Here is a 12894-nt window from a genome sequence, read left to right on the forward strand (position 1 = left end):
TTCTAAAGTTAAATTAGAGTTTAGTTTTATTTTTATACTTTTTTACGTTAGACCCCGAGTGGAGGGTCAGTGTATTCCGAAGTACGGAAGTTATTGTATATAGAGAAAAATAAAGGGTTTTATTTTTCTCTATATAATAGAGAAAAATAAACCTTCGTCTGTATCCTGTCTACGTCTGTATCCTGTCTACTTACCACAATTAGTGAACATAGCTTTAGTAAGCTCTCTGTTCCGAGTCAGGTCCTTGTATGTTCCCGAAGAAAGTTAGAAGGAGCATTGAACCTGATACTCTATGTAAAAATAATTAAAGAATAATATTGCATTTTTTATTAAAATATTTTAAGATTGCTTAGCAAGCCTTCTGATTTATTGTAGTGCTCGAACGGAATTTTTATCCAATCATACTTAATTTTTTCTCCACAGAATGTTTTTTATAGATTCAACTGAAAAAGATGCTCCATTATATAATTTTTAACACTGCTGTCGTTTGAATGTAATTATTTTACATTCAAAAACTGTTTAGTTTTGCAAAACATTGTACTTCATTATCTTTGACATATAATGACCACATATTAAGTTTTAAAACTAATCTGTAACTAAATGTATGTTTATATTTTTTTTAGTTGTTTAAGACTAATGAACTAGTGTGAGTGCTTTATAATTTACCTTTTTACCTTTCGAATTTTTATTTTCACTCCAAGCTCCGCGGAACACAGTCTGAAGACCACTGATTTACGCTTTATAGGCGCTTTATTTGGATTTTAGACACTTTTTTCCCAATTTGTGAAGCGAAATTGTTCTGTTACTTCGGCCATGTAAATAACATATTTGAATTCACACTTTCTAATAAAAATTGAGTCCCAGGTGAGTTAACCAACAGCAAAATACTTTCAAGCATCTGGTATCTATCGTTAGTTTTCACCAGGAGGAAAATGAGTTAAGCATATTTAGGTTGGATTTTTAGAGTTTTAGCCTTTCAGCAGAGCCTTTGACTGAACAGGACAAAAATAAGCATACGTGACACTAGGACTTACCGCGTGTTGATACAGGTACTATCCCATGATGCTACTGATATCGTAAGTGTCCTACAGCAGTTCTATGCAAACTTGCAGAAACATTTTTATACAGTTATTATGTATAAGAATTTGTGTATTGATATAAGCACTTTTTCGCTGCAGTTATTACTCACAAATATCTTGCCCATCTTCCAAAAGATGTTTTAGAACATTGGTGGTTTTAATGAAATTTTGTTATTTATGATATATCTTCGAAACTCGAGTTCATTTGTATTTGGTCTAACGTTGTGACGTGCTTGTGTTGATGGCCATGAAAAGAGGTAGAGTTCTTGAGATCTTTCGCCGCAAACACAGCTATCTGAAGAAGAGATACAGTAAGACCCCGCTTAACGCGGGGGATACGTTTCATCAAAGTAGAGCGTAATACGAAACAGCGCTAAGCGAGGCTATCTTAACATGTAAATAATGGGGTTAGGGGAAGACGGATAAAAAATGGTTAGGTATTAAATTGAATAATTTTTTTTAATAAAAATAAAATCAAACATTTATTTCTTACAAAAATAAAAAAAATATAAACGAATATACTTTTAAAAACAAATAAAATTCTCAGTCAGATCATTCAGTCTATTCTGGGTTTCCAATTTTCTGCCTTTTTGTTAAGAAGGCATTATGATAGATTGGCTTAATGGCATATTGCTTTCAATTTCGTATTCAATCCATATGCACTGGTGTGCAAAAATTAAGGACGAAGTCGAAAAATTAGCATATCAGCTGAACGAAGAGGCAGAGCGGACAGAAAGACCAATCAGGAGATTAAGTAAGGTGATGTACGGTAGCACATGCGCAGATATGCAGGTAGACGTAATGGAGGAGTGTCTGAGTAGTATAAAGCATGTTGTCGGTGTAAGATCAGTATTTCTGGCAAAGAGATTGCACGCCGTATAGCAGTTAAAATTACACCGAGTTGCTGCCTTAGCGAGAAATGGCGAATAATCAATCTGTTAGACGACATCTGGATGCTTTTACCCGAGGTCAAATAATTGGGAAGTTGGAGGAAGGCCGAAGTGTGACAAGTGTGGCTGCAGAGTTCGGAATTGCTCACAGCATCGTTTCACGACTTTGGAGACAATTTCAAACTACAGGAACAGCTATCCGGGGGTTTAGTAGTGGTCGTCCACGAGGAACGACACCCGCAGATGACCGGTATATTGCCTTACAGGCCAGAAAAAACAGGCGGCAGACAGCGGGAGAAATCGCTAGACAAACGACACAGGCGACTGGACGACCGATATCGCGTTTTACCGTGGCCAGAAGACTGCACGGTGGTGGTCTGTTTGCACGACGCCCTGTACGGTGTGTACCTCTAACGCCTGCCAATCGGAGAAGGCGTTCTCTGTGGTGCCGGGAACACCGGAATTGGAGAGACAATGAATGGGGACGAGTACTCTTTACAGATGAGAGCAGATTCAGTCTGAGTAGCGATTCTCATCGCATACTCATCTGGAGAGAGCGGGGAAGCCGCAATCATCCCTCGAACATCATTGAAAGGGACAGGTATGGAGGTAACGGTGTTCTCGTTTGGGGAGGCATCATGCTTGGTAGTGGTACAGACCTTCACATCTTCGACGTAGGTTCAGTCAACGGGACACGTTATTGTAACGAGATTCTTCTTCCATATGTGCGTCTTTTTAGAGGCGCTATGGGTCCGCAGTTCCTTTTCATGGACGACAATGCACCATGTCATCGCACAGTAGCTGCCGAACAGCTCTTAGAGAGTGAGGATATTGAACGTATGAATTGGCCGGCACGATCTCCGGATCTCAATCCCATCGAGCATGTATGGGATTTTCTAGGCAGACGTTTGGCAGCTCGTACCTTACCACCAGTAACGATTCCGGAGCTTCGATTGGCGCTGCAAGACGAATGGGCAGCAATGCCTCAACAACTCATTGACATCCTCATTCTCAGCATGGTCAGACGCTGTGAAACCTGCCTAGCAGTCAGGGGAGATCATATCATCTATTAAATACCGGATGTTTCTTGCTGGACACCCTTCACAGGGATGTTTCGGCCTTCAGTCGCATTGCGCTCCATGCTACTTTTTCAATAAAGCTTCTTTTTATTCCTCTGATTTCTCTTTTAGTAAGTGTTGCTTACATTACTCATGTCCTTACGTATTGGGGATCTTACGGTATTAAATGTGTTGATTTGGAAAGCTTTTGTACAAAGTTATATTGAAAAAACCGTCTCGTCCTTAATTTTTGCACACGAGTGTAGAGAGTCGTTTTTCCACTTCCTCTATAATGTTATTTCTAGAACGGGTAATTCTAGTTGCAGAGCTTGACGTAGTTGCAGTTGCTAATGACAGTATTTTTTCTTTATTCTTAAAAATTGTCCTTATTGTTGAAGTTGCCAAATTCAATGCAGCACTAATTTGAGATTGACGTTCACCAGAATCTAATCTTCTAACCACTAGCATTTGAGTTTTCAGTGAAATGCTTTTTCTGGTTGCTTTCTTTTCTTGTTTTTTATTATCACCCATGATAAAAAATAAAGATCATAATATTTGTCACTGTATTAATCGTTATAGTATTATATAAATTTAAACTTACAATAATGTTAAGAAATGTTTCAAATGATAAAAATGCGTCCACCAAGCAAGAAACACAACTACACTGTTTCGGATATGTTATTTGGAAACCTAGCGCTGCGCACAATTTCGGAGAATCCCCGGGTTGAAATAAAAGAGCGCTAAACCGAAACAGCGCTAAACGAAACAGCGTTAAGCGGGGTCTTACTGTACTTGACTTCTCTTGTAGTAATAAGTGGGGTAAGGTCCGTGTCCAGGTATGAATTGGTTTAAACGGGGTTATTAGGACATCTTTCCCCGTTTATTGCATTGATTAGTTTATGTGTGTGTTTGTGTGCTATGATTAGTTTATGCCGCCCTTAAATTTGGCTACCCACGTGCTGTGCACGATCTTTTCTCTCGCTAGGATCGGCCCTGTCACGGTGGCAGCTCTCTTTTATATTACAACTGCAGATTCGTTACCTAATATTTCGGAGTGGGCATATATCCACTGGAGTTTAAGAATAAGGTTGTCTAGTGTGCCAATTAAAAGTTTTGTATGCCGCTGACAAACGGATTTTTGCAGAATGTGATTTGGATTACCTGAAGGCTAGAGGTTTAGTTTGCATGTCTGATGATATATATACAATGGCCATTGCATACGCAAGTGCATTTGCAACCAACTCAGCTTGAAAGAGTGACTTGCTCTCTTTGAGCTTTTTTTGCCACGTAATTATGATCTAACTTCCATGTAGTATCCAATATCTTCTGCAGTGCCACGCTTTCCGGACAGTTTCTTTGATTCGGAGCACACGAACGGTTGCACATCCTCGTTGAACTAAAGATGCAAAGGCTATCTGTAGTATTTTATGTTGATTAAACAGTTATTATGATTTAAGCATGTAAATTAGTTTTTGTGTACTTAAATCGACGGTTTGAATGTTTTGCAGTGAGAGCTTCTGGCAGTGTCGCTTTGCAGTGACGTACTGTCGCCAGCTCTTCCAAAGTTATTTCTGCTTTAACTTCTTGCTAACAGACGTTTAAAATACGTTCCGGTAATTATTTTGAGACAGCTTAAGTTGTCTGTTTTGTGTGTGGGCTCAGACTACATTACTTACATTTGCATTTATCTTATGCTGTCCGAGGTTCGAATCCCGCGAACGGGCTGGCTGCATGGGTGTTTTCGTAGTTTTCCCCATGTGTAACGTGTATACGAGCCAGTTTCCCTCAGAAAGTCCTCAACGAAGGCATTCCTCCCCTTAGGCAGATAGCCCTCGAGGCTTTGTCATAATCAAACACACTTTCATTTCATTTATCTTATGTCATTTTACATACACTGAAGTAGCGGAGATTCATCTGTAACACAACTAGTAACTCTTCCGGTAAATGAAGGATTTGAATAAAAAGGTTATTTTAACCTTCTTAGGACTTGGTCATTTGCTCCAGTCCTAAACGATAACTCGCTTTTCACTCTAGTAGGATCTGGAGCTTATTGAGATAAGCTTCTAGACATAGGAGAACTCCACATATTCCCTTTAAGTGCAATTAATATACTAGCGGGAGATATTTGGTATCTCAGAAGACGTTTTCTTTGTGCTCAGAGCAGCAGATTTTTCATTTTAGAGCAGCAGCTATTGTGTACCATGTTCTAAGCGTCGTCGAGTGAAGTTCCCAGTTGGCTAGGCTCCACTGAGAACCAAAATCTCCTGGAACTATGGGAAATAATAATCTTTTTTTTTTCAATACCTAGTCGCTTTCGGTGAAACCACAGCACACTACTGCCCACGGGGAACATGATTAATTTAAACTGAGCATTTAACTTTTAGCAATAATGTATTACTTTTACCAAATGTACTTCACTATTAACTCTGAAAAGCTATCGACTTGAAATGTTTCGAAAGAAAAAAGCTTTGCATTCGTTCAGGAAGGCTAATCATAGATACATGCAATAGGAGCATAAGTAAATGGTGTATGAAAGCAAGCTTTGAGCCAGTCGAATATAATAGAAACTGCTTACTTATGCTGTTGCATGCATTTCAATACCTAGGCATTGTTTGAACTGACAAAAAAATTCGTATTTCTTTTATTTAAATTTTAATAGACCCACAACAAATTCCCGTATCGCACCAAAGCTTGATAGGAGTTCAAATATAAATGGGGTTTAATATTACTGCTTATATTCGGTGGAAATGAAAAAGCGGGTGCCTGGAAAAGGTTTCATTTCCAGCTTGCATGCATGTCATCAATTTTCGACCAAGATTAAATGTTTTTTTCCGTTTTTTCTTTTTTCATATTGTCAGTATAAGATTTCTTGCATTTGTTCTAAATTCTTGTTTTTTCCGCTCTCTCTTAGGATGGAACCTCGGTTATTGAGCGTGAGATTAGGCGCTCATGATCTGAGAAAAGAGCGTGAGCCTGGTGCTGTGGACGTCAACGTAGAATCCGTGCGACGACACGAGCAGTTCGATCCTCGCACTTACCGTAACGACATTGCTGTTCTAAAGTTGACTCGCAGCGTTCCTTTCACGGAGACCATTGCTCCCGTTTGTTTGCCATATGATAGCTTAAGAGGTCAAAATCTCACTTTAAAGACTGCTTTTGTCATCGGCTTTGGAACGACTTCTTTTAGTAAGTGTATTTAAATGTATATAGAATATAAACGATAACTTCTTTCGTTTACCTTTTTTTGGAACTGAAATTATTAAGAGGTTATACTGACGGCAATGAAAAGTTAAGGGGAAATGCGTATGGGGAAAGTTAAGATCGATCTTGATTAGTTATCTTTAACTTCTTTTGCCTATTCTAAAAAGAAGGCACTGATAAAAAAGAGATAGCCATCCTTTGATGGTAGTTTTAAAAGAGCATATAGGGGTGAATCATATACAGGGGGGTTCCAAATTAATGGTACAAACTTGGAGGGAAAGTACGGAACAAAGATACGAATAATATTCGCATAGGAAAAACCAGGTCGCCATCCAGTTTATTTAGTCATTAATACATCACTTAAACAACAAGTTTAGAAAAACAGTTCGAAATTCCGTCCACCAACAGCGAAACACGCTTGACAGCGTTGGTAGAGCAAATGGCGTACACTGGGAAAGATGCCAGGTATTTCACGCACACATGCAGCAGCTACTGATATTCGAGCAACGAGATCCTCAGCTGAGTCAACTGGAATTGCATAAACAAGACTCTCCAGATGTCCCTAGAAAAAGTAATCGGGGCTCTAAAAATCGGGAGATTGGAGTGGCCAAGGGACTTGTCCAACACGATCAATCCGTCGCGTCCCAAAAGTGGCATTCACGTGATTGCTAGCATCAGTGCTGAAGGGGGCTGGCGCCCTATCATGCTGGAACAACATTCGGTTACGAGCAGAGATCGGAACATTTTGCAACTTTTCTGGTAATATCTATTCCCGTAAAATAAGATAATGTTGGCCATTGAGTTGCTGCGGCAGTAGTTATGGGTTAATTAAAAGGTCGTGGACAATACCCGCCACACATTCACACTGATTCGTTGCTGAGACGCAAGTGGTCGCGTTGCGTTTGGATTCTCAGTTGCCCACACAGGAGAATTGTACGCATTAAATACACCCTTCCAGGCTAACGTCGCTTCATCAGTAAGTAGCACATGAACTGTGAAGTCCGTCTGATGAAAGCCAGTAGCAAAAGTTCAGGCGCAGAGTCTTGCAGATTCAAAGCTTGTACGCTCTGAAAATTGAAGTGATGTAACCGAGTTTCGTTTAACGTTCTCCATATGGTCTTAAAGTTAACTCACACCTATGTTTTGTGCAACAGCTGTTGTAACTTGGCTCGAGCCTATCAGCCACAATGTCCAAGATGCTCTTTTCAGATCTTGGATTGCGTATAGTTCGTTGTCGACCAGCATCCTGTCTGGTATTGTGGAAAGAACCTGTTTCACAAAGTTGACCATGTAACTGCTGAAATATTCTGTGAACCAGCATATCCGGGAACTGCGCATGATACATTCGTAGCACAGCTCTAGCGTTGCCTCTTGCACGACCGTACATGTAATGCGTGTCTGCTTTTTCAGCATACGGAATGTCTTCCATCACTGACGACAGCAAAATCGCAAATGACGTCATACACCTACTGCTCTGTTTTCCTATTGTAAATGCATTTAAGTTGTATTTATGACTAAAGAAATAGATTATAGCCTGAGTTTCTTATTTTAATATTATTCGTATCTTTGTTCTGTACCTCATCTCCAAGTTTGTAACCTGAATTTGGAATCTCCCCGTATAAAAAAGGGACTCAGATTTTAATTAACCATATCTAAGAGAAAAGGCGGAATTTAGAATCTCTCTTATCATAAATCTGAGGTGTTGTGCATTTCTAAGGGCTTCATAGCTTGTTTTTCAAGCTGACAGGTTCGTAAGGGTTCAAGTGATAATCCGCTGCTATCAAAGAGGGTAAAGGCGTAAGGTGAGGGAATATAAAAAAACAAATATCAATACTGATTTTTCTAGGAAGCCCTAATCTGATAGAAAGAAATGTCGAAAATGTGCAAGTTTTCGTGATGCTTTATTGAGATTTACTTTTCAAGCCGAATGATATAAACGGGAACCAGATTACAGTATTTAGCCGCACATGAAAGCTAAGAAATAACTGAGAGGAAAGCATAAATGACACTTCTGCAATTAACAGATTGCTATATTGAAAATTAAAATTAATTTTTATCATTATTTCGCAAATAATATTGTTTATAAAGTATGAAGCATGGTTATGTTTCTTATAATACACTCTCTTGCAAAAAAATCGAAGCATCATGAAGGAAGTGGTTGTTTTTCATGAAATTGAATATGTTTATAGCTCATACACAGATAATAAAAAAAAAATCATAGTACCTGTTCACGGCTCACAATCACCCTTTCAATGTTCAAATTAGTAGTTGGTAGAACTGTTCCTGGCAGCAGTGCATGCTTGAATTCGTCTAGGCAAGGAGTGGTATAGGTTCCTAATGTCATCCTGAGACACATTCTGCCAGGCATTCATCAGTTGTCTCTATAGTTCTGCGATATTTTGTGGTTCCCGAATCTGGCGGCCTACCATGTCCCAGACATTCTCGATTGGTGAAACGTCTGTTGACCTTGCTAGCCAAGGAAGAGTATCAACCGCACGGAGACAGTCCAGAGATATGCGAGGGGTATGTGGCCTGGCATTATCTTGTTGGAAAATGGCCTCAGGATGACGTCCAATGACGGATAGTGTAACCGGCCGCAGGATGATATCAACATATCGTTAAGCTGTTAAAGATGTACGGAGGATGACTAAAGATGACCTGCCGTCATAAGAAATAGCGCCTCACACCATCACACCAGGGTTTATGACTGTATACCTTTGTAAAACAAAGGCTGATTGGGACTTCTGGTCCTATCCTCTCCAGGCACGAACACGATGGTCATCTGCTTCAAGAGTGAAGCGGGATTCATCGCTGAGCACTATACGATGCCAGTCTGATGGCAGCCATGATGATCGGCTTCGACACCACTCCAGACGACTCCGCCGATGTTGTGGAGTCAAAGGCAAACGTCTTAAAGGCCTCTATGAGCGTAACCCCGCCTCAGAAAAGCGGCGTGAGATGGTGGACGATATTAGGGGAGGTATAGACGTGGTTGTAGTGCGTTTAATAATCAACAATGATACCGTTGGGGCTGTTGGGGATCTGGTGAACAATCATCCTATCTTGCCTCGCATTTGTGCTCCTTGGCCTTCCAGAGCCTTTATTTCGTCGGCAATTTCCTTGTAGCAACCATTGCTGCCAACATCTTTGCTCAGCAGTGTCTGTACACTGCAGGTGGCGGCCTATTGCTCAGTATGACCAGTCAGCTTCACGTAACCCTACACATTCGACCACATTCGAAGTCATTTAGCTGTCTGTAAGGACTTCGATATCGTCGTAATGGCATCTTTAGTTGCTTCTTTACGGAATTACAATGGAAACAACAATAAAAAAAAGATAAATTTTCCGCCTCTGTTACTGGTTTTATATTTTGCGAATCGCGCACCAGAAATGCGCACTAAGATCGCAATTCCTGTTCATTTGCCTTGAAACTTTGATCCTTTGCATTGTTCGATCAAATTGTTTTTGCATACCAAATTTCGTCACGATCGCAAAAGTCCTTCTTGGTGGCTTCGATTTTTTTTAGAAAAAGAGTGTATATTTTCAAGAACGATCTTATTCTCTGAGGAGTGGTTTTGCTATAACACTTCTTTTAGCAGTCTAATGGGTTTATCCATCTGACGTTACGTGAGGCCAAAAAAATCTTTTCCGAGAAACAAGCTTGTCTGTCTTTTACCATTGAAGAAATCTTAGCCGAAACATGTGTTGGAACCTGTGTCCCGACTAGCTACGAGGGGTTGCTTTAAATTGAACTGAAGACGTTTTGCTTGAAACTTTGTACCTCGTACGATTTCGCCAAAGAACTGGTTTTCACACAAGTCAGCCTGGAAAACAACAATTGTGGGAAATGTTTCTTTCGACGCCTGACGGTCCTTGTAGATATGACATCGGCTTAACAGTATAGTCCTTTTCAAAACCAGGGAACGTAATAAATTATGTTCTGTCGCCGGAATTCGAACCACAAGAAAACAGAAAGTCGCAGTGCATCTGCTTGGAATTCGTGTTAACCACTTACACCACGAGATCACACACGGAAGAATGCGGTAACTCCTTACATTCTCTGCACCTTAAAGGAGAATGGAAAGAAGCACGGGAGTTCTTCAAGCAGATTCTTCAAGTAGTGACGAAGATGAATTATCGTTCCCCACATTTTAGTGTGGAGGCTACTGTAGATAGATTTTTCGGAGAAAAAACGTGAAAAATCAAATATATCGTGGATGAGATTCGATCCATGGATCTTCACTTGACAAGTGAATGTATTAATCACTTAAACTCGAAAGCACGCTCAGGAGAGTGCAATAATGCCTTACAGCAGTATGTTAACTAAGAAATGTTTAAAATAAGGTTGTTAACAGTAGAAATGTTTTGAGAACAAAACTAATAATCATACTATGATAGACAAAATATTTTTTATATCTTATATCTTCTACTTTGAAATTTTCTTCCAAGTATCAGGGTAACCAAAATCAAAGATTTCTAGTTGATTTAATCAAAGATTTCTAGAGTACAAAAATATAAAAAGCTAGAAATCTTATATTTTTGTACTCTACTTTTACTGTAAACTTTTGTATTCTACTTTTACTGTAGTTTTACTTTTGTATTCTACTTTTATCTGTATTTTACTTCGCTTTTAAAATTTGTAAGCTTTGAAATGTTTTTCAAAAAAAAAAAAAAAAAAAAAAAAATACGTTTCTGTTTTTGTAGATGGTCCTGCAAGTAACGTACTGATGGAAGCTAGTTTTGACATACAAGATCAAGAGTACTGTAGACAAGCTTATGAAAGAGAACTGAATATTACCAAAGTTTACCTTTGTGCTGGAACACTTGATGGATCTAAAGATTCTTGTCAGGTGAGTCATATTTAGTATTCTAAACCAATCTTGGAAAGTAACCCCTCTAATGTCTGGTCTCTAATGGCTCGAAGGCATTCGTCGGAAATGATCCTATCTATCGGTTATTAAGCTGTATCATCACCGTGAATACTGCCCAGGTTTTATCACAAAGGTTAGACCGCTACTGCACCTGCGAGAAACGGGTAAGGACACAAACGTATAGCCAAGCTTTACGCGGATCTTGAAGTCACAACTTGGTTTCGAATTACATCCGCTAATTAAATTACTATCCAGGATGAATTTTTCTTATTAATAAGAATGGAAGGAAAATAAGAAAAAACTGATAAATGAAATACAGAGTAATAATTATTGCTCAAAATTTTAAAAGTTTATAATCATAATTCTTTTCTGAAATCATTACTTAGATTTTAAAATTTATATAAAGCGAAAAAAAAAGTAGACCTTTTTTTCCCTACGAAAAGTACTCATGAAAACATTTTATGTCATCGCTGCGAATAGTTATTTAATTTTAAACCAGATTACTGTGACAAATTTTTTGGAGTTGTCGCATGTATTTGTAATGAAACGAAAGTCGATTTAATTTTATTGCATAGAGTTTGCAGTCTTCAATGTTTCAAATGCATGCCTTCATCATGCGTACTGAAGTATGGATATTACATATTTCAGTACGCATGAAGCAGCTAGTTGAAATATGTAGCAGGACGAATGAATGCACTATAGTGATTAAAGAATGCAAACTTTGACTAATTGAAATAAATCTACGTTTTTTCCCTATAAATTCGCTTTTTTTTTTCCTCTGCAAATTGCTGGCATGTATTAAGCCTGGTACCTCTTGTACTTATTCTGTCGCTGGAGGAACTCTGCTTCCGTGGCCCACTTCCTAGTCTGTTGGTTAGCTGCAGCAGTAGCCTGACTCCTGTAAAAAAAAAAAAAAAAAAAAAAAAAAAAAAAAAAAAAAAAAAAAAAAAACCGTCGTTGACATTTGATCTTGGAACTTGAAACATTTTCCGTTAATCTCTCAGTTGGCAATTGGAGCTTTCGACATAGATGGAACTTCTGTAATTTTCCTTACTGGTACTGCATTTCTGCCAGGCTGGGATTCCTGCAAAATATATTTTAAAAGAGGTACGTCAGATCCTACATAGCATTTTTTTAATGGTGAGTATTTGCAACCAGCTCTTCCCCCATTTCCTTTCATTAAATAGATAACAGCATCCCTGGTTCGTTCAAATGCATACAGGCCTTCACATTTTGTGCAAAATTTTCCGACATAATCTTTAGTCGCACATGATAAAGAATGCTTGACTTTTAGAACTTTATCTTCCACTTTAAAATTTACCTCCCTTCGTTTTTTGTCATAGTTTTATATTTTTTCTTGCAGCATCCAAATTGCGGATAGCAATGTCCGCCATTTTAAATTCCGGAGCACTCTTTTGAACAAAAAATATTTTATCCAGAGGGATAATCAATTTTCGTCCAAAAAAAATCTGTTGGTGTTTTCCCAGTGGTATCATGTTTAGCAGTCCTTAAAGCAAATGCGAATTCATTGACGCAAGATACCATTTTTAAATGCCGTATGACAAACCCCGAGCATGGTCCCTCTAATATTTAACTAACAAACTATTTTCCGTTGTCTGAAATTACTTTTATTAGAGCTCCATATTTTAAAATGTATTTATTTAGAAAAGAATCTGAAACTATGTTAGAGGAGATTCTTCCGAAAGGAACTGTTTCTACCTACTTTGAAAAACGATCTACAATAACGAGTAAATATCTATTTTTATAGACTTCACTACGTGGGTATGGACCTAAA

The 12894-nt window shown here is 38.6% G+C and overlaps 1 protein-coding gene across 3 annotated transcripts in view; it reads left to right on the forward strand.

Annotated features, from left to right (window-relative positions):
- The window catches only part of LOC118179478 (proclotting enzyme-like), an 84794-nt gene that overhangs the window by 62821 nt on the left and 9079 nt on the right, over nucleotides 1–12894 (forward strand). For all 3 annotated transcript variants that reach the window (XM_035348653.2, XM_035348664.2, XM_035348661.2), the window contains exons 6-7: nucleotides 5939–6213; nucleotides 10933–11078. In XM_035348653.2, coding sequence (XP_035204544.1) covers nucleotides 5939–6213; nucleotides 10933–11078 — 421 coding nt within the window. The remainder of the gene's footprint in view (nucleotides 1–5938; nucleotides 6214–10932; nucleotides 11079–12894) is intronic.

This window comes from Stegodyphus dumicola, chromosome 7, assembly GCF_044657685.1.
Source record: "Stegodyphus dumicola isolate Sdum_Otavi_A_Nest chromosome 7, ASM4465768v1".
NCBI classification, from domain to species: Eukaryota; Metazoa; Arthropoda; class Arachnida; order Araneae; family Eresidae; genus Stegodyphus; species Stegodyphus dumicola.